Source organism: Zonotrichia albicollis, chromosome 11, assembly GCF_047830755.1.
Source record: "Zonotrichia albicollis isolate bZonAlb1 chromosome 11, bZonAlb1.hap1, whole genome shotgun sequence".
NCBI lineage: Eukaryota > Metazoa > Chordata > Aves > Passeriformes > Passerellidae > Zonotrichia > Zonotrichia albicollis.
In genome coordinates, this window is record NC_133829.1 from 14,788,005 (window position 1) to 14,808,356 (window position 20,352).

Sequence of the window (20,352 nt, forward strand, 5' to 3'; positions counted from 1 at the left end):
GAAGATATGTTAAGTTTGTGGGAGTTTCTCATTTTGTGTGTATGTGTAGATAAAATTTGCATTTTATCTTCCAGGGCTGTTACCACATTCAACCTATTTGCACTTCATGTTTATGATGTACATTGGGTGGGACAGCCTGGTTTGTTAGTGCCTAATAAGCCCTTAAAGCTGCATCCATAGAGAGGGGCTGCTCCAAATCATGAGCTCATGCAAGGGATGCAGATTTGAGCCATGCTGGATGTAAGTGGCAGGGCCCTTGGACTTGCTTTCAATATCTGTACCCTGTGGGGCACCTTTGTAATGGCAAGAGGGGCTCTGCTGTAACTGTGAATTTACTTCTCTTTGTTCCTTTTCCAATTCTGTCATACTTGAAAATGCCATTTGCTTCATCTCAAATAACGGTTGAAGAGACAGATGCATGAAATTCACTGCAGTCCAAAGTGGGGTAGAATAAATACAAGGTAGAATAAATATGAACTTCTATCCACTAATACAGTCCTGAGGATGAAGATGCTTTCTGAACATGTGGGAGACAGTAAAGGCTGACAGCTATGGTAAAAGTGGCATCATTTTCATACTGGCTTCTGAGTTTTGATGGGTTTTAACAGGCTAATAATAAGGTCTGATATATAGTGCCCTTCTGGCTGCCTTTGGGAAACAAATTATTTGGTAAATTTAAAATGAGTGGTTTATAGTGTTCCCAAATAAACATGGCTATTCCAAAGCTTTTGTGGCCACAGTTCTGGAAGAAGTTTCAGTACCACATCCCACTTACAGTTACATGCAGTGATCTGGCACTGAAAAATATCAATGGAGGTATACCAAAAAGGTCTCTTCAGCAAAATAACTTTAGTTAGGGACAATACTACTTCCCAAATTGCTCTCAAATACTTCTCAAACAAATCCAGCAACTAAGACTCTTCAAACTAAGAAGTGTATCCAGAGCTAATTCAGATCTTGAACAGTATCTATCTACATCTGAATGCTCACAAATATTGAAGGGACAAAAAGCAATTTCAAGTCCAGTAGATTCATACTGGAAGCCAAAATAATTTTTTTTCTGGTAGCCTTAGTTGACCATATTGAAAGCTGTGGAACTATTGATTACCTGAGAGCTTACCCACATGTGAGGTTCATGGACAGCAGATGATCTTGTGGATTTGCAGTGCCAGATCCTCCTCTGGATTACCCACAAATGTAGATTTTTAATTTTTTTATTTTATTTTTACATACAAGTTAGAAAGTCCTTGGAAATGAAGGTAAATTGCTTTGTATGTAACACTTTCAGTAGTATCAGCACAGGGAGTTAGTGAGATGTAAATTCACACCCCAGTGTAATGTGTCCTAATTTCTCCAAGCCCTAGGGCCATCTTGTTCCTGAATGAGAGCACCCAGATAGAGGTTTAAATGCATTTATTAAGGTTTCTGATTGTCCTGCTGTTGAATAACCTAAAGCATTTCTGCCTTGATAGAGAATGAGCTACTTAATCATAGAGACTGCAGAGGTTCAGTTTGCATCTGGGCTTTGGTTTGGTTTCTTTTTGCTAGAACCTTTCACTCTATTTGGCCGAACACTGGAACACAGACTCTTCCTTGAATTTGAACGGGGCATTTCAAAGTAATGTTTCCAATGTTGGACAGCAAATAATTCTAATTAAATACAAGTGGATGTTAGTTTTAGTTGAACTGGTATAACCAAAAATTCAGTGTGATCTATAACCATATATTCCCACCTGCCTTCATTTATCTCTTCTGCCTGGGCTTTCAGGTGGGAGGTAGCACACCTGTGCCAGCAGCCAGTTTGGGAATATCAGCTGGGAATGTGCAGTGCTGTGCTGTTTCCAGCTGAATCCTATTTGTTATCAGGCCCAGTCTAACTATGTCATTGTGAGCTAACTCTTCTTCTGATCATGAGCAGTGTTAATGTAGTACCTCCTGCATTTGACTAAAAACTTTTAGCAAAACATTTGTTTCTTCAGTGCAGAGTTTTGTCAGGTGCTTTTGTCTCTGATTAAAATATGGCTTGTACATGTGCTGGAGGAGTATTTCAGCCATGGGGTGACACCATGGCAGGGTGACAGCAGCTGCTATCCTATGATATTGTATGACGCAGTGAATTAAGCTGAAAGCAGCAAGCTTTTTTTGGTTCTTCTGTTATAGTAAAACATCTGGATATTGTATAAAGAGAAGAAAACCTTCTCTGACACTTTGCTGTCAAGGCGCACTTCCTCACTACTACCTCCCAGAAAACTGTTTAATGCTAAGAAAAGTTCCTGTAAGAAAAGAAAAAGAGCCTCAAATACAAAGTTTTAAAGCCTGGTGTACATGTGATGTTTGGATTGAGGGGTTTTTTAATGAATATCACAGAATTACAGATATGTAGACTACATGTACCAATACCTGTATTTAAAAAAAACCCAACAAACTATTTTAGCTGATTATGGTGCTTCAAACATGTTAATCTTGGCATAGTTTTACTACCTAAACTACCCTGCAGTATAGTTACACTATAGTATATACTGCAAAATAGTTATACTAGAATATCGTGCACTACAGAGATGGTTACCTGGGGTTTGGGTTCTGTTTGTATGTTTTTCATGAGTAGGCCAAGCTGTTTGCAGTTGGTGCCTAATTGCTGTGATTACCCTTCTGCAGAGAAGTGGCTTCAGGTGCTGTGGGCAGCCCAACCATTCTAGACCCCGCTGGCAGCAGCAGAAGGGCTGGGAAGTTTTTATAATTAGAAACCTCATATGTTTCTGCTGCTGGGGCTGCTGTACCTTAGATTTGGTTACGGTTTGCTGTGAGGAAAAAAGAAAACCCCAAAATAAAAACCGTTCAAGATGCCTTCTGCACAGCCCTGAGCCCCAGCCCTGCCCTTGCTGCGCCGCTGGAAGGGAGCACACAGAGCACGGGGGGAGGCTGCCGGTGCCGCTGCCGCACAGAGCACAGGTGGCAGCGATTTTGCCCTCAGGGCCGTGGCGGCAGGAGCAGGGTCGGCTCGGGGGCGCTGCCCGGCTGCAGGGGGGCCTCGGCCCCGGGCGCCTCGTCCGCCTCGCTCATCTCCGAGCCCGCAGGGCCGGCGGCCGCCGCCGCTGCTCCGGCCGCTGCCTCCGCCCGCCATTGGCCGTGCTCAGCCCTCCCCCGCTCCCCTCCCCTCCCGGAGCGGCGGGCGCCGGGCAGCGGGGCTCGGGCGCTCCGCGGCAGCCGCGGCGGGGCCGGGGCGCTCCCCGAGAGAGCGCGCCCGGGCAGCGGCGCCGGGGCTGGGCCGGAGCGGGGCCGCCCCCGCCGGCGGCTGAGGTTGAGCCGCGCCCGCGCGCTGCAGCCCCGCAGCCCCCCCCCGCCCCGCGCCTGCAGCGGGGACAGGAGGCGGCGGCGGCGGCTGCCCCTCGCCCGCCGTGCCCCGGCCGGGGCCGCGCGGGTCGCTGCGGGCGCAGGGCGGCTCCTCCTCCATGCGCCGCGGTGCCCGCAGCGCCCGGCTGCCCCACGGAGCGCGGGGGCGGCGGGAGGCGTTGCGGGGCCGCGCGGAGGATGCCGGCGGGCGGCGGGGCGGCGCGGGCCCCCGGCGGGGCGCGCTCCCTCAGCCCCACGGCGCTGTCCCGCAGCCTGTCCCGCCTGCGCGAGCAGCGCGCCCGCTCGCGGGCCATGCTGGCCCTGGGGGTCACGCAGATGGTGCTCGGCTGCCTCATCGTGGCCGTCAGCTTCGCCGCCCTGGCGCTCACCACCTCGGCCCGCGTCCGCCACTCCTGCCCCTTCTGGGCCGGCTTCTCGGTGAGTCGGGGGGCGCGGGAGGGGGCGGGCGGGAGCGGCGCCTCAGGGATGCTTGGCCGCCCGACAGGTGGGACGCGGGCGGCGGTCGCGGGCCTGGGCGCCCTCCCCGCGCTGAGGCGGGCAGGTGAGCTCCGCGATCGGCTGTGCCGTGTTCTGCACGGCTACGGCGCTCCCCGGCCCGGCAGCAGCGCCGTGGCTCTTCCACCTCCTCTTTGGAAGGGCTGGCCAAGGTGGATTGGGTTTTATCAGCAGCGTCGGGTGAAAGTTGGGATGACAAATGAGCCTCTGGCGTTGGCTCAGCCGCCGGTGTCCGCTCCACCGGCGCTGACTTGGGCTCACCTTGAGACGCGGCCGGCGCTCGGCTCTGGCGCGGCTGCAAATTGAGGCACTAGGCGTGAGGGGCTGGAGGTGACCAAAGGGGACGAGCACAGCAGGAGTGGGGTTTAAGGTAAACACACGGCGTGGAAGAGTTCTCCGAGGAGAGCACGAGTGCTCCGGAGCGCTGGGAGGGCCGGGGCTGTGGGGCAGCCCAGAGCCCTGGGAAGGCTGGGGCTCGCCCCAGGGGGAGGCTGCCGCTCTGAGGGAAAAGCTGAGTGCAAATTGGGGTCCTTCTGATTCCTTTGTGATATCTTTGTCCACTTTCCATTGTGTCCTGCTGGCACAAATTTAAAACACACAAACAAAAAACCCAAAAACCCGGAGTCGATAGTCTGACTCAGGTGGTCTCATTTAATGCTGATCGTGAGGGGCTGCATCTGTGTGTGGGCACGGTGCACTCGTGGACACATTAGGATAATCCCGCTTCATGAAAATTTTCCTCATAAGCAGTGAAATGGGGCTTGACATTTAGGAAGAATTAGACATTTCTGAGGGCACTGGTAACAGACTCTGTGTTATTGGTGAAGATTTGCTCCATTTAATTTAATGCGTTACTGGTTTCAATTATGTCTCTTCAGCTCTTTTAACGGACCAGAGAGTTTTCAACTTCAAACATGCTTGTTAGAAACCAGAACAGTTGGATAAAATATTTTGGGTTATTTAGTTCTGAGCATGTGGTAGAAATAGTGTAATTTTTAAAAAGTCTTAAACTATTTAATATGCTCTTATGCAGAATATTACTTTTTTGCTTTTTTTTTCCTAGTCCTTCAGAGCAGAAGAGTCGTTCTGGATTAATTATTTAGATATCTTTCTTGATTTTTGTTGTATTTTTTCCTAGTCTTGAAAAGAAATATGCGTTTACACTAATAGCATTGATGTTGTAATTGTCATTCTATTGAATTGGATCCTCTGCAAGATAATATGCACTTATTTGTTGTGATGAGGTGTGAGTTTTAGGTTCAGAATCTGGCTGCTTACATATTAATGTGCTACTAAACCAACACAGCTCAGGCAGCCTTTGTTTCTCACCTTGGCAGAGTGAGCAGGAATACGCACAACTGCTTGTGGATTTCAATAAACACAACTTTTTCAATGGCACCTTTTCCCACCTCCTGTGTTCTGTTCAAAGACACTCCTGGTGGTTATTGTTATGCTCCAAGACAGCTGCTTCCCTTACTGTGGATGTTTCCTACTCTTCTCTCTGTGTATTTCACAGAAAATGTGTTTCCCACGTAGATTTCATGCTAGTTGCTCACCAGAAACACCAAACCTGTGATTCCAGGCTGTGGTGGAACGGGTGGAAGGCTCAGGGAATTGCAGGACTGCTGCCTTCAAGGCCTTATTTTCCTGTGCTGTCAGAATGAGGCAGGTGTACCTTGTTTCCTAAACTGAGTTACTTTCTGAAAAAAATTCCACCTTATAAATTATCTATCTGAGCATCAGAATAAACTTAGTTTCCGCCTATTATCCTTATCTCTAAGTCTCAAGAACTAAGAGAAAATAGAGCAGTTTTTGAAGCATGATGAGCCCTAAAGAACTTTTTGAAGTTAGTTGATTACACAGCTTTTTCTAAAAGTCCTTGGAGATATTTAGTGGATTTAACAAACACTAAATATATCATCACTCACAGCTGAAAAATGTTTCTGTGGAAGAGTAACAGTCTTAAACTTGCTTCTATAAAATGCAGTTAAAGAAATAAATACAGGTGGGTTTAAGTGACATGAGAGAAAAAAGATGGAACTGTCCTTCCCTTCTTTATTTGGTGCCAAAATCAGACATAGATATTCACTGCCTTCACACAACTTCCCCCTCACTTCTTGGAAGTAAATAACTGAGTCATTTGACATTGAAGTAGAAATTCTGAATCTATTTTCTTGTGTGTTTATGTGGTGTACTGTAGTTTTTAGTCATTAGAAATGCACATCCTAACAGAGAGTAGTCTTGCCATTGATACTTCTCAGCAGTTTTTGACACCAAATGACCTGTCAATATAAATGAAGGCTTCAAAAATTTGTTATGAGTATTTCAAATGTTTCTTAAAATAATTTCCTAGTGTTTGTAACAGTCTAGCTGGTTGAAAAAAATTTCAAAATAGATCAGACTGCATATTAGACACACAGAAAGTTCTGTAATTAAATGCAATGAAAAGGTTCTGATTTCGCACTTTCTTTTTGAAATCAAGTGCCCATGTTAGTGAGAGTTTATTTAAAGAACAAGGCACCATAATTTCCATAAAACTTTGAGGAGTTCAGAGCTTATTTAAACATCATTCCATACCTTAAACATATTATCTTTCATAGGAAAGATTAGGAAGATAAAGAGTATCTTCATATATTTTGCATTAAGACATTTTTAAGGCAATTAATCAGAGTCAGCCTCACACTGAGCAGAAGGAAATTTGAGGTTTAGATAAGCAGGTACTGGTTAATTCTCTGCATAGGCAGCTCTCATTGGCAAGACCTTGCAATCTGTGTGCTGAAATGCTTGGCAGCTTGTTCCCATTGCAGTTTCCTGGGAAAATGGTGATTTCTTCTTCACATTCTCTCAGTTGGGTAAAAAGAAATATTTTTTTCATATAAGGGAAATGAGCTTGAGTGTCCTTGATCCCGTTAAGAGCATCAAGAGCAGAGTACTACCCCCATTTTAGTGGTGGAAGGATAATTCTCAAAATTAGGCTGTTCTGGGAGATCACTGGAAGTATGAGCAGTGACAGGGTTATTTGTCTCTTCTGTAGGTCCATAATTGCTTGAATATGAGAAAATATTTGTGCCCCCTTTGCCCTTTAGGATGCAAACCCTATTCCAGTTTGTAGTGTGTTGTTGTGTGTGTGCCCAGATGGAAGGAACTGCTTCTGCTCAGTGATGTTCGTGGTTCCTGGCAGTGCTGGGACAGCAGCAAACCACAGGCTATGGAGCTGTGGCTGCGTGACTGCAAAAACAAATCTCACTTTGTGAAGTCTTTTCTTCGAATTATTTAGAAGATTGCAGAAATGTGTTTATCCTGCTACTCTCCCAATCTTGATTTAAGAAAATGACCAGGCTTAGAGACCAGAGTTCTCTCTAGTAGAGCAAAGTATTAATAAAATAGTAAACTAAATCATAAGATTGCCCAGGTTTCTAAAATTACTCTGGCACTAGAGTAATTGCTGTGTGTTCTTCTATCTCTTTTTTATGTATGGTTACATGGCAGTTGTTGTGTTCTTGTGTAGAAGTGTGTTGCTGGAAGATCTTGTGCTGCCTTTTCTTTTTATTAAGTTTCTTCTCAATTGTGCCTCATTTCATCCATATCCCATGTTCAGAGCAGATCAATTCTTCTGGCTTAAAAGCATCTTTAATGTAGAATGTTTTCAAGGTTCATGAAATACCTGCTTTTTTGTGTTCTTTGAAAATGGAAACAGACATAAAGGGAGATTGTTGGTGTGAACTCAAACCCAACTTTTCTTTTGTGGAAAATGGGAAATATGTTATATACTTGCCTACTTTATTAACTGAGAAAGCTGAATGTAGGAGTCTTTTCTGTAGTTTTCTATGACTTTGTACAAAATAGGTTTAAAAACCTGAGGTGGTACTTAAAGGAGTTAACTTTCAACAACTTCTACTTGTCTGTGACCCTGGCTGTTCCTCACATGCAGCAGGTTGTCCTGGCGTGTTCCTGTACAAAATCATTGTGGAATTGAAGGGGAGATGACAATAAAGATAATTTGTTAGCAATTGTGGTTTTCTCTTCTCCATTTCAGCTAAAGAGTTTGGGGATTTTCCTTCCTCCTATCCCCTGTTCTGTCTTTTTCTGGTATTTTCCATTATTGCCTGTGGATAGTCAGGAGGAGTAGAGGGATAGTTGTAGCTTGGGGTAAGGAACTTTACGTTTGCATGAGAAGCCTCTTGGCAACAGTGTGACTGTGAGAGCAAAGCCGAGCTCCTTGAGAGAAAGGAACCTCACTGCTCCTGTGGTGTGACCCAGTGTTCAGTGAACTGGGACAACCTGGAGCACATTTATTTGTTTATTTGGCTTGGAGGTGATCATTTCATGTCTAGGACTCCAAGGGCAGCTTTCCTGTCCACCTGCTGTAGGTATAAATGGAACTCCAACTCTGTGGTTATCAGGCGGTTCCTCACCACATGTCCCCTGTGCTTCTGAGCGTGCTCTACGAGAGCTCTGGATCCTGGGGTATGAGAACCCACAGTATGGATTGCTTGGTTGTGTTTTCCTGGTTTACACACACTGCCTGAGAGCTCAGCCTGCAGCTTCCTTGGGGGAATCTGTTTGGGTGAGAGTGTGTGACCAGGTCCCTTCTCTGCAGAGGATGGTTCCAATAGCAGATTCCAAATCTGTGGATTCACAGCTGTAGGGGGATAGAACATAAAATGTAATCTTGTCCCCTAAAGAGTTGCAGCTGAACCAATTAGCAAAGATTAGGAGCAGGCCTGATGTTAACAGGCCACAGCTGAGGCCAATAAGAACAAGTGTTATAAAAGAGTGGCTTGGTGGGAACTGGAGTCAGTTGGCTGCTGTGAGGACCAGGAAGAGTCAGTGTCTGGAGGAGCTGTGTACCAGAAAACATCAAGGAGGTACAAGACTCTAGCAGTATGGAACCCTTGCAATGCCATGTAATGAGCCTTGGCAATATAATGACTATGCATAGCCATTATGATTAGTTTGTTGTGGACAATTTGTTATTCTGTGAAGTTTGCTGCTGGTTCAGCAAATGTTCCATATCTCTAAATATTCACTTTCAGGCTTCTTTTGGAGGAGTTTGTGTTGCTGGTTTGGAAATTGGGTAGGTAAATTTCCACACAGAAGAAATTTTTGGGAGACTTACCAGACCTTTAATGCGGATTATCAAATAGTGAAGCCCAGGGAACAAATGAAACTGATTTCTCCATGTGGCTGTTGAAAATCTTATGTCATTCCTAAAAGAGGATGTATCTACTCACTAGGATGGTTACTTGGATGTTCCTTGTTTCAATTTGGTGAAATTTAGAAGACCAGGAAATGAATCACTTCAAAAATCCTACAAGTGACTTGGTAATATTTTGCTTATTCACAATATGGCCAGTAAGTCATGGTAGGTTTTTGCCCCTGTAATAGGGACAAAATCAAAGCTGCTCAATGGGATGATACATTTGAGAAAGTAGTACTACCAGTTTGACTGATCAGTTAGGAATTTTAAGGTGTAGTCTCAGTTTTAGTTACAGATAGTGGAACCTTCAGTTATATACACTTGCAAAAGAATTACATGAACTTTTTGATTGTTTGAGACATTATCTGTTACTGTGTACCACTGTATCCTTTATTAACTACTATCTGATTTCTGGGTTTTTCTGACTTTTTGGATTTGCTGACACCTCAGGCACCTCTTTCCTTCCCTTTGTAAGTTTGTCAGGGCTTTGAAATGTGAGCAGTCAATGGAAGGAGGTCAGCTGTCTGGAACTTTGTGTCTCAGGAAGCCTGCTAGGGGTGTGTGTTGTGCTACACAGTGTTGGTAAAAAAAACAAATCAGTCACCTGCACAGGTTTGCTTGTCACCTTCATAAACTGCACAAGGATTGCAATGTGCCTTGTCTGTGATGGATCATTACTAATTGCATTAGCATTCTTGGTTTGTATGTCCTGACTGTATTGTGTGACTGACAAAACACCCAGAAACATCCAACCCAGAAAACCCACGAGGCTGTGAATAGATGCCAGTTAAACCTGTGGCATTGGTGCACAGGAGGAGCTCATACACATCATAGACCATCAGAACTGAGGGGCCTTGGGTGCATCCTCTGTGCTTTGTGCAGTCTGTGCTCAGGCAGGGCTTTGGAGCACACCAGTCATGGGTGAGTGTTGTTTCCATATCCTCATGAAATGATAGCAAATCAGCTGGACACAGGAACAGTCAGAAAGATGACAGCATTGCTTTTTAATTCTTTGAACTGTGCCTGGTAAAATAACTGCTTGTAGCTTCTGAGGGTTTGGGGCCAAGTAAAACCTTGAGATTTTTTTGTCTCCAGTGCACTAGAGAATAGCAGACTCATGGGAGGCAACAATATTTGTTTCATGAGGCACATCAGCTTTTATTGCTTCTGAGTATGTTCTGTTGCCTTAGCCTTAAGAGCAATTTAATTTAAAAACTTCCTGTGTCACAGGAAGGAGCAGTGGAAGAAAGCAAAGATAATTATGATAAGAAGCAGGAGGTGTCCAGTCTGTGGGGAAGAAATAGCATTGTTTTTATTAATCCCATATTATTATAAGTGACTTGTATTCTGAAGTCTTTATAGTTCTGTAGGCAGCCAGAGTGCAGAATAAAAGTATTTTTTGAGTAAGTCTCTTACTGTTGTCAGTATACAGCTTTTAGTTACTTTGTTGTGGGTTTTTGTTTTTTCTGTAGCAAAAAGACAGATGTATGTTTCAGTCTCTTTAGGAACGAAATATTTTCCCTGGATGCTGGTTGTCCTTTCCAGCCATTTTTTTGAATGCTGGAAATGTAGGAGCATTGGTGTAAAGGACAGTAAATACTGCCCAGGAAGTTAGGAGAACTAGCTGTGAGGAACAGGTTAAGTCTACTGAGAAACTGGGACAGAGCTAAGAACCTTGGTGGAAATGGGAATTTCTAAGGTAAATAATGTAGTTATTTGCAGCTGCTGCTGAACTTATTGCACCTTCATTTTAGTTTTATGTTGTGACTTACTAAAGGAATGAGTTGTGAATTATTATGTTTAATTAACTATTCTTTCACAATTGATTTTTCTGCTCACTCCTGTGCCTTTTGGGATCCAAGGGCAGAACAGATAATGGGACTGTGTAAGGTGTGAACTGCCTGAAATATGTAACTTACACTGAAATTGTTCTACTCCTGTATTTAGAGAAAGCTACTCTTCAAGAAGCAGGTGGTGTGGTCATTACCTCATCTCTTTGGGAGCAGCCACATTGCTGTAAAGGAGTGTTATGCAAATGTGACAAACCTAGGGAATTTATAATTGAGGAATATTTATACATTCAGAGCATCCCAGCTTATGTGCAGGCAACATTTTAAGATCAATATGCCCAAAGCTGGGTCTTCCATCTTTGGCAAAGTCACAGAATCACTGTGTCTACCCCATAAACAGAGGGTTTCCAATCTGTTTGCAAGGACTCTGTGTTGATGATTCCTTCACAAGCTCTTGCCTGTGCAGTTTAAAGCTGCAGTCCTGTCCCCAGCCCATTTTGTCATTGTTATTTTTGGTGGTCTGTGGATGTGTCCATGTCAGTGTTCCAGTTCTGGCTGTGTGTGTGCTCCCACTCACTGCTCCTGCCCACCAGGAGTGTTCTCACACACAGACTCTGCTCCTGGGGATAAATGGAGCCAGAGGATGAGCTGGGAGAACAAATGGAATGTGCCTGCTGGGAGGATGAAATCTCTGGGCCACACTGGAGCCTGTGTGAATGGTCACTCATCCCCTGAGTGCTTGGTGTGGGGGCTCTCAAGACCAGATTCTGTTGCAAACAGATCTGCTCGTGTTCCACTTGCTCTTTGGCCCCACAGGTTTTACCCGAATTACCAACCTGAGAGCTCCTGTGTTGTGCAGGGGATGTGAGCTCCCCACAAATTGCTGGAAATGCCTTGTGCTGGGCAGAATTTTCCTCCCTCCTGGTTACATTGGTAGTTTGCTGCAGGTCTGCAGACTAAAATAGCCAGTTCTGAGGAGCAGATGCCAGTGCTTGGTGTGTTACTTTTAAGGGCCTTGAGTGGGTGGAGTACTTTTGAGCTAATTTGCAGTAAATGAGAAATACTTTCTGGAATTACTGCTGCATCACTTATTCTGAGACATTGTTTTCCAATAGATTGTGGTTTAAAAAATTGAATAATTTCATAATATTCTATAAAGTGTATTATTTGGTTTTATTATTGGTTTTGTTTGGTTTTATTTTCGTATTCTGATAAAAATGAGTAAACACTTTGAAGAATATGTATTTTTGCTTAAAGGAGGCAAACTGAATTTAACACTTGGATTTCTGATCTTATAACAGCTTGATATAAACTTGGGTAGTTGGAACAGTGGCACAATTTTAAACTTTTGGGTCTGATTTACAAAGTAGGAGTTACTCTACTTTGCAAACTTGCTTTCAGTTTTAGATATGTACTTTCCTTCTTTCTAGAAGCCATCATCATGAGTAATTTCTGTTTTGCAGAACCAGCAAATAATGTCCTCACTGATAACTGTGCAGGTTTGTTATTTCTGTCATTAACCAAGAGTCAATCTCAGCAGAATTATTTTCATGTGTGGGGTATAATGTACCTATGAGATTTTTTGTTTTGCTACTGTTTTAGCAGAAAAGAGCATGGCTTAAGCTGAAGATTCTAGATAAGCCCTCAGTGCCAGAGAGATAAAAACAGGTGGTTTTAAACTGAACACACTTAATCCAGAGGCACTGAGAGATAATAAACATGTAGCTTTATGCTGTCACTTTTGTATTCACTCTCTTCAGGGAAAAAACTCTTTTCATCTGTGTGGAAAATTGTGTTTGCAGCTATTTTTCAGATGTGGCATTCTTTTGTCTGCTAAAGAAATTAAGATTACTCTTTAGTTAAAAAAAACAAACAAAACAACAAACAAAAACAAACAAAACACCAAACCAGCATTGAGCACTCAATGTAAAGAGCCAAGGGACAACCTGATTTATCAATAATAAACACAAGTCATTATCTCCCTATAATGCATTCTAGTGAGCATGGTTCTATCAGAGCAGTCCAACTCAATGGTGTTCCTTTGTTAGAGCAGCGGAAGCATTGGTTGACTAAGGCTACTAAAATAGTGGAGAAATTTGTTGACTAATGCTACTAAAATAAGAGGTTTTCAAGTTCTGACTCTGTGAACAGTCATCAAGAATTTTGATGTTGCTGTGAACACGTGTGACATTGCTGTGTCATTCTGGAAACAGTATTGGTAGAAAGTGGTTTTGTCATATCTTGAAATTAGCTGTAGTTCAAACAAATTTTATCTTTCCCCAGGCTTAAATACAAAACATTTTGAAAACTTGTGAAATGTATGGCTAAAAAAAAGTAATTCCACCCTGCAGTGCAAAGGCTGCTGCCCTGTGTTTGTGTTGCTGTGAAGGGAACTCAGTCTGTTCTGTGTCTCAGGTCATCCAGAGTATCAAACTGTACACTTGACCCTTTCCATGTTCACTCCTAAACACAAAGTTTCTGGAGGTGTGTAGGACCACTTACACATTCTTGTGGCAAGTTTCAGTTTTTCTTTTGTGAGCTGAAAATAAAAATGCATTTAGAAAACTCCTAATGAAAGTGTGCCATCTTTAGATGAACAGATGAGCTTCCTCTTGCTTGCCTATACAGACATGATTTGTATCTGAAAGGATATTGTGTTGATTGCAAATGAGAATAAACCAAATGGATGCTGTTGTAGTCCTTTCTGCCTTGGAAATTGCTTTCTAAAAAGCAATGTTAATTCAAGAAGTCCTAGATCTGAGTTTTCATTTTGCAGTGGTTTTAAACATAATTGAGTTTTCATGTGAAATAAGTTTTCGTTACACTTAAAGAGTAAAAGGGAGCATCAAAAAAGAATATTCCTGAATTTGCAACAAATACTTGGTTATAAAGGATGCTTGGAAAGAGTTGGCTTAGGGGGTGGAGATTTATTTAGATACATCAGAGTATGATGAATAATTTTTATGTTCAAAGTAACATTAAAAGCAGAACAAGACAAGCCACAAAACACCACTGGAGTGGGGGACGTGGGGAAGGAAGGAAGGCAAATGCATGTAGGATAATGGCTCGTGCCCTGCAGACACATTACCATGGGTCTGTGATTGCAGGACTCCCTTAGAGCTGCACCACAGGATTTCTGTGATGCACCTGAGCCCCTCCTAGCACAGAACCTGCTGCATGAACCAGAGAGAATGAAAGCAGTGAGGGCAGGGCAGGTGGGCTGGCAGGGACATCACTTTGGGTGGGATGTTAACAACTTGTCCATGTTGCCTTCATGCATAAACCAGCAATGGTTGTCCTTTCAGGAGGACTGAAGCAATGTTATGATGTAGGAGTCAGGTTTAATGTGTAGGCTGAAGTCTCTCACATCACAAATTTCTCACATCTGTTCTGGTACAAGAGGAGGCATTAGCTTTTTTAAGGAGTTCCTAACAGGAAATTCTTGTCCTGTTTATTCTCGTGTGACATATATTGGTCTGGACCTAAGGAATTTATAATAATTTAGAACTTCTTTTTCTCCCTTAAAAATTTTCCTTCATTCCTTCTGAAATTTGGAATAAAGCTTCACAGTCAGACCATACTTTGAGATCCTGTGAAATATTACTACAATAAGTGTGACTAGGAACAGTACTAAAACATTGCTGTCTGTTTTTGAAGTTCATGTTAATTCAGTAAATATTTTCTTTCCTACCTAAGTACCTTAAATCTTCAGTGCAGCTTTTCCTTTGGGCTTTTCAAATACTCTCACTGTGGCTTGACAGACTCATTTCTCTTGGTATGTAATATTTGCCTTCAGAGTGGAGAAGAACCTTTACTGTAAAAGCAATAATGACAGTACAAACAAAGTGTTGCACAGATAATAAGGATAACCAATATCACACCAATATCTGCTGGCATTTGGTGTCTGCCAGAGGCTGTGTGCTCATCTTCCTTCCCTGACCTTCTGTTGTGCTTTAACAGAGTTTGGTTCTCAGCTCAAGAGAAAATCCATCAATTAAGGAGTGATTCCCTGGAAGGAGCTTGGCACCTTCCTTTGGACCTTGCTTCTGGAACTGCTGGATTTTCTCTTCCTGTGAGCCAGGTGTCTGAAAGGTGGAATATCAAACCAGTTCTTAGGGAGAGTGCTCCCCAGGGACAGCAGCTGTCAGTCTGGGTGAGGTTTGTCTGAAGAGCTCAGTCACACCCATCACTGCTTTGTGAGCCTAAGGTAATGGGCAGGAGCAGAAAGAATTTATTTTCTACTGCTGACCTTGCACCTTCCCCTGCAGCAATGTCCTTTGTGCCTGTGGGGCCGGAATTCAGCACCAGGCAAATTGTAAAGTCCTTCCCCTTGATAGTTCCCTCTCCTGGAAGTTGTCCTGGCAGTTTAAAAACTTGCCTTCCAATGTGAATTGTTTGAGGTGGGCTTAAGGTTTTGCCTCAATCAGCTGTTTTGGTTCATAACTACAGAAGTAATTACCTTGTTAATTATCCTATTTTGAAAAATTAGAGATGATAAGAAATAATAGGGGAAAAAGGAGTCAATTTAAGAGTTAGTTACTTTTCAATCTTGAATATTTTGCCAACAAGCAATTTTGATATTTGGAGGTTGGTTATTTTAGGATTCTGAAGATTTCTTCCCTTCATCAGTGTCTGATTTGATTTATATAACATCAATGAAACAATATAGGTCTGTGAAGAATTTTACCTATGGAAAAATAATTCTATATGCACTAACATTTAGAACTCCTGGAAAGTAAAAATCAATTAGATTTTTGTTTATAGTTAGGTATGTCATGTTTAGGAACTCTATGGGAGTCCTCAATATATTTCCTGCTGTATTTGACTTAATCAAGAAAAAGAATCTGGTTCCAAATGAATGCTGTAGTAATGAGCAGTAGCTCAAATTCTTGAAAACTAGATCATGTGAAAATTATAGCAATGTTTTAAACAATATTTCCCTGATTCAGAAAGGTCTAAAAATGCTTCTGATGCCTTCTGTCTGTGAACCATATACATCAAAAATGTTGGACCTCCTTTGCCTCAGGAATCAGTGTTTTAGACAGTTAAGCTGCTATTGATGTAATCCTTGAGTTGAGTTTGAGGAGGTAAATGAGACCGAAGTCAGGAGCAGCTTGTTTTGGTTTTGGGTGAAGCATGGCAGTGCAGCACTGAGGCTGTGCTCTGTGTCACCCAGCTGGCCAGCAGCTCCCCTGGGAGCCAGGAGTGTCAGGGAAGGTGTCAGGAGTGCCCAGCTGCTGCCTCCCCTGGGAGCCAGGGTGGTCCCTGCTCCTCGGGACACCCTGGGGACAGCCGGGGTGGCTCTGTGCGAGTTCCAGCGAGTCCTGCACCAAACGGAGCTGATGGGTGCCAGTTCTGACTGACAGCTCCGGCCAAAGGACATGCCAAAGGGGAATAGGACGTGGAAAGCTTGTTCTTAAAAATAATATGAGGCTTTGTGAAGTGTTCTGTTTTCTGAAAGCAAAAATTCAACACTCAGTGTAATTATATTTGTTTGAAGCCCAGAAGAAGCCTGTGGATTAACAATAATGCACAGTGATTGCATTAATCAGGAGACTCTAGTGGAAATGAGAGGTTTAATGGTATAAATACATATAATAGTACTTTGGATGAAGTAAAAACACTTTCTGAGGAGATCATCCTGAAGAAGATGAAAAATTGTAATTTTACAAACAGATCTGGAGAAAAGAGTTCCTTTCTTTTCCAATGAAATTACCAGTGAATAGCTTGAGAAAGAAAAGGTAGGCTTGTGTATTAAAGAAGGTGGTTTCTCTAGCATGGAAAAGGATACCTCATACAGCTATTTTAGTAAAGTTGTACTTGGATGGAGTGTGGTTTACTGGATTTCTCAGAAGCAGGCACCAACTTCAGTGTAAGGCAATAAAATACTAAAAATCAATGTATTTGGTGTCTGTTAAAGAATCCCTTGGCCATTTAAATGGGAGAAATGTTTGCTTCCCCAGTTGCCACTTGAAATGCCTGAGGAGTGGGAAGATGAGAATAAGCAATAGTGTGTTCTCAGACAAGATTCACACCTCCTCAATCCCCAAAGAACTTTCTTAAGAAATGTGCTATCTGTTCCCTCTGTGTTTCCACATCTGACAAGTGATGATCTGTTACTTCAGTAGGCTCTAAATATGCCCCACCATTGGATAACAGGGTTGTACAAACACACTGGGGGAACTCTAATAAACATTATAGTGATGAATAGTTCTTGCCCTGCTTTGCCTGAGAAATTCAAACTTTGCTGGCTTAACCCACCCATGTTTTTAAAAAGTAACTAGAGCATGTTGCAGGGACAATGAATTCAGTCCTGTCACTGACCCAGTGGTCTGTAGTAAGGCTTTAAGGAATGTATGAGCAGATAATGCAAGGAATATTTCCTAGAAATCTAGGATTGTAATATAGCATCAGTTGAGTATAGATTCACAGTTTATAATGCTGTGGAATAGCAAATATATGGAAGTAACCCTCTTAAATATAAATGGAAACTCTGCAAAAATATGTTTTGTGTTGTTGGTTTGGTTTGCTTTTGTTTTTTAGTTTTTATTGTTAATTTGTTTGGTTTTTTTTTTTTTTGTTTAGTAGGGATTTTTTTGGTCTGGCTTGTTGTTGTTGTTTGGGTTTTGTTTTTTTTTTTTTGAATCTATATTGTGGGGATTTCATAATATGGTGTTGAAACAAACTAGAACAAGGTAAGCTGACAGCTGCTCTTTCAAGGATGTTCTGCCTGTAGGGGTTTGCTTGTTGTTTTCTTTTCCTACAAAATGGAGGTCAATTATTCAGAAGGAAAAAAAGCAGTGAGATCCAGAAAATTCTTCTGCTTGGTGAGGCAATAATATCACAGTTGTACAGTGACCTTTGTGTCTGTGGAGGTGAGGGTCTCCAATTGCTGCATTGAGCTGGGAGCTGTGCCCTGGTGCTTTTGTCAGGTTGCCTTGGCTCCCAGCTCCTGTAACCTTTGTGCTTGAATGCAGCCAAGGGTCCCTTCCCTCAGGGAATGAAACCCCTCTGCCTTTCTCTCACTTCTGTGGACCTGAGATCTCTTCCTCTGCTCTCTCTCATTTAGCTCCTTTGCAGAATGTGTTGAAGAGAGGAAAGTTTGCAGAATGCAATTGATTCATGACTGAGAGTAAAACATGATTAAATATTATTCTGTGTAATTTCTTTTACTGGTTATGCATTCACCTTAGGGAAACAACCAAAACTAAACCCACCAAAAAAACCCCAAACCAGTAATCATCCAATTTGTATTTGATCTTAATAATGTTCCACCTAGTTGAATTGTATGAGGAAGGGAAGAAACATCACAGGCATAAAGTTAGTGCTGATGGAAAGGACAGGATTATTTAGTGGTCAGAATTGTCTTCCAATAGAATTATCTCCCCCTGCACCAACACTGTTAAAAGGCTGACTTCCAAACAGCACAGCTTTGCTAAGGGTGTGAAAGTCATGTCCTAAATGAAAATGCAATCAAGCCTGAGAAAAGGCACCGTGGAGATGATGTTGTGATTAAGAAGATATTTGGAGTCTTCTCCAGGTTTTTTAAATAGTTTAATGGTGCTGCCTGGGCTGGCTAGGCTGCTCAAGAGTGAGTGCAGGTTTGGGTTTGAAAGCTGCAAATCCCAAGTGTGATCAGTGATGAAAGAACTGGGAAAAGGCTGCTACTAGAATCTCATAGAAACTGCCAGAAACTCAAAAGATACTTTAACAATGATCACATACTAAACAACATTATCTTCATAGGCTCTAATTAACCGCCAGAAAAATGGCCATCTTTTTTCTGACAGTTTCTTCTATTTCCCTCCATTGACCCTCAGAAGCAGAATATCCTTCTAGTTTTTATCAAGAAATTTATTTGACAAAAATAAAAATTCCCTCATCAAAACGTAGGTGTATAAAAAAAACTTATCTACATTGTAGCAAAACAATAAAAACTTTGTGTTGTAGCAAAAGGAGTTTGAAGTAAATTAAGAAGGCAAGTAAAGATGACGTGGCCTCTAAAACATTACCAAAGGCTGATTGATTTTGTGTGTATATCATTTCATTTAGACACGAGCTATACTGCACTTCATAGACTCAGATGGCAGGACTTGACTTGGGAGTTTTACTGGTGTCACACTATATTTTGAGTGAGATTTTTCTCATCTTTTTTCTTTTTTTTTCTTTTTTTTTTTCCCCTGCAGCCTAGTGGCCTGCATGAGTTTATTACCTGATGGTGTGTAACTAACTGGGCAGCAGCAGTAGCTTAGCAACATCAGCTAGTGCTGATGAGCAGCTCGTGCCAAAGAACAGTGTTGGCTTTCATCGTTTTAAAATGCCAGCTGGTTCTTTAATAGTCTTTCTATATTTAGAGATTAATTGATAATTGTGTTTTAACTTGTAGACTTAGGCTGGATTTCACCACTAAATTGTTTGATAAAGAATTTGGGAGTCTCAGAAGTTGGAACTGTAGGCATTGATATAAGATTTAGGAAGGGCATGGTAATAACTAAATCCCCAGGTGAGATACTTGGTGATGGAGAGTACACAGAAACCTTCCTTGCTTCCCATTCATTGTAAGTGCACGAGCAAAGCTGCCTAAAATGCACCAAAGGAGTGGTGAACTGCATTCTCTGAGAATTATGGTGTTCTCTTAATAAGTAATAATACCCAATAAATATATAATTTATTGGACATTATTATTTATGTAAATATTTTTATATAAGTAAATTAGAAAATAAATTAGTGTTACAAACATATCCTGATTCTGTGCTTACATGTATGCACACACTAAAATAAAACATCAAGAATGTATTTTTTTACAGAAATCATAAAGTTATAGAAATGTGCACCTGGCGTGGGTCTCAACAGCTCATCTGTTCTATTTTCAGTGTGAGATCCATCTATAAACAGCAGCATCTCCAGCTGAGTGTTTTAGATGTTCCTGGAGTAAGGTAATAAAGAAATCTGTGTAACCTTGATTGCATCTTCCAGCACTTAACTGTGCTAGTATGAGTCTCATACATTCACTCTATATATCCTAAAATGGAATGTAAATTTTTTCTGCAAGTTAAGCTTCTGATATTTTTGGATGCATACATGGTGGGCACAAGGGCAAATGGTGCTGTTCATTTGTTGAGGATTTTTAACCCACCAGAAAATGCCACTGTTAACCACAGAAAAAGCCTGGGCAAACCATACACAACTTTCTAACTTAATTATAAGTAGTTTTCCAAATCTCTTTGCATCTTTGTTTCTGACCTAGATTCTCTGCAGTGGTTGGGTATGTTTAATGAAATGTGGGCAAGCTGGGCAGAACACTCTTGCTGAGAATCTTCACCAGTGCTTATGGCAGCAGAGTGGATGCTGTGCAATCTGTATGGATGACACTCCTGCTGATTTGTTCCCAGATGCTGTGTCCCTGTGTCCCTCTGTCACTTTCTTATTTATATTTTAATTCCTGGCTAAACCAATTCTCAAGTCCTTTTCTGCATTTTCCCCATTTTCTGACAGGTCCCTTTATCTGCTCAAGTA

At 42.2% G+C, this 20,352-nt stretch overlaps 1 protein-coding gene across 8 annotated transcripts in view; it reads left to right on the forward strand.

Annotated features, from left to right (window-relative positions):
* Positions 1–2,924: 2,924 nt before the first annotated feature.
* ENTREP2 (endosomal transmembrane epsin interactor 2) overlaps positions 2,925–20,352 on the forward strand; it is an 86,751-nt gene continuing 69,323 nt past the window's right edge. For 3 of the 8 annotated variants that reach the window (XM_074549469.1, XM_074549473.1, XM_074549471.1), the window contains exon 1: positions 2,926–3,768. In XM_074549469.1, the coding sequence (XP_074405570.1) occupies positions 3,529–3,768 (240 nt within the window). In that variant the 5' untranslated portion in view covers positions 2,926–3,528. Of the gene's footprint in view, positions 3,769–3,868; positions 3,893–3,964; positions 4,217–20,352 lie in introns of those variants that run through there. The other 5 variants (XM_074549468.1, XM_074549470.1, XM_074549472.1 and 2 more) reach the window with 4 other exon arrangements.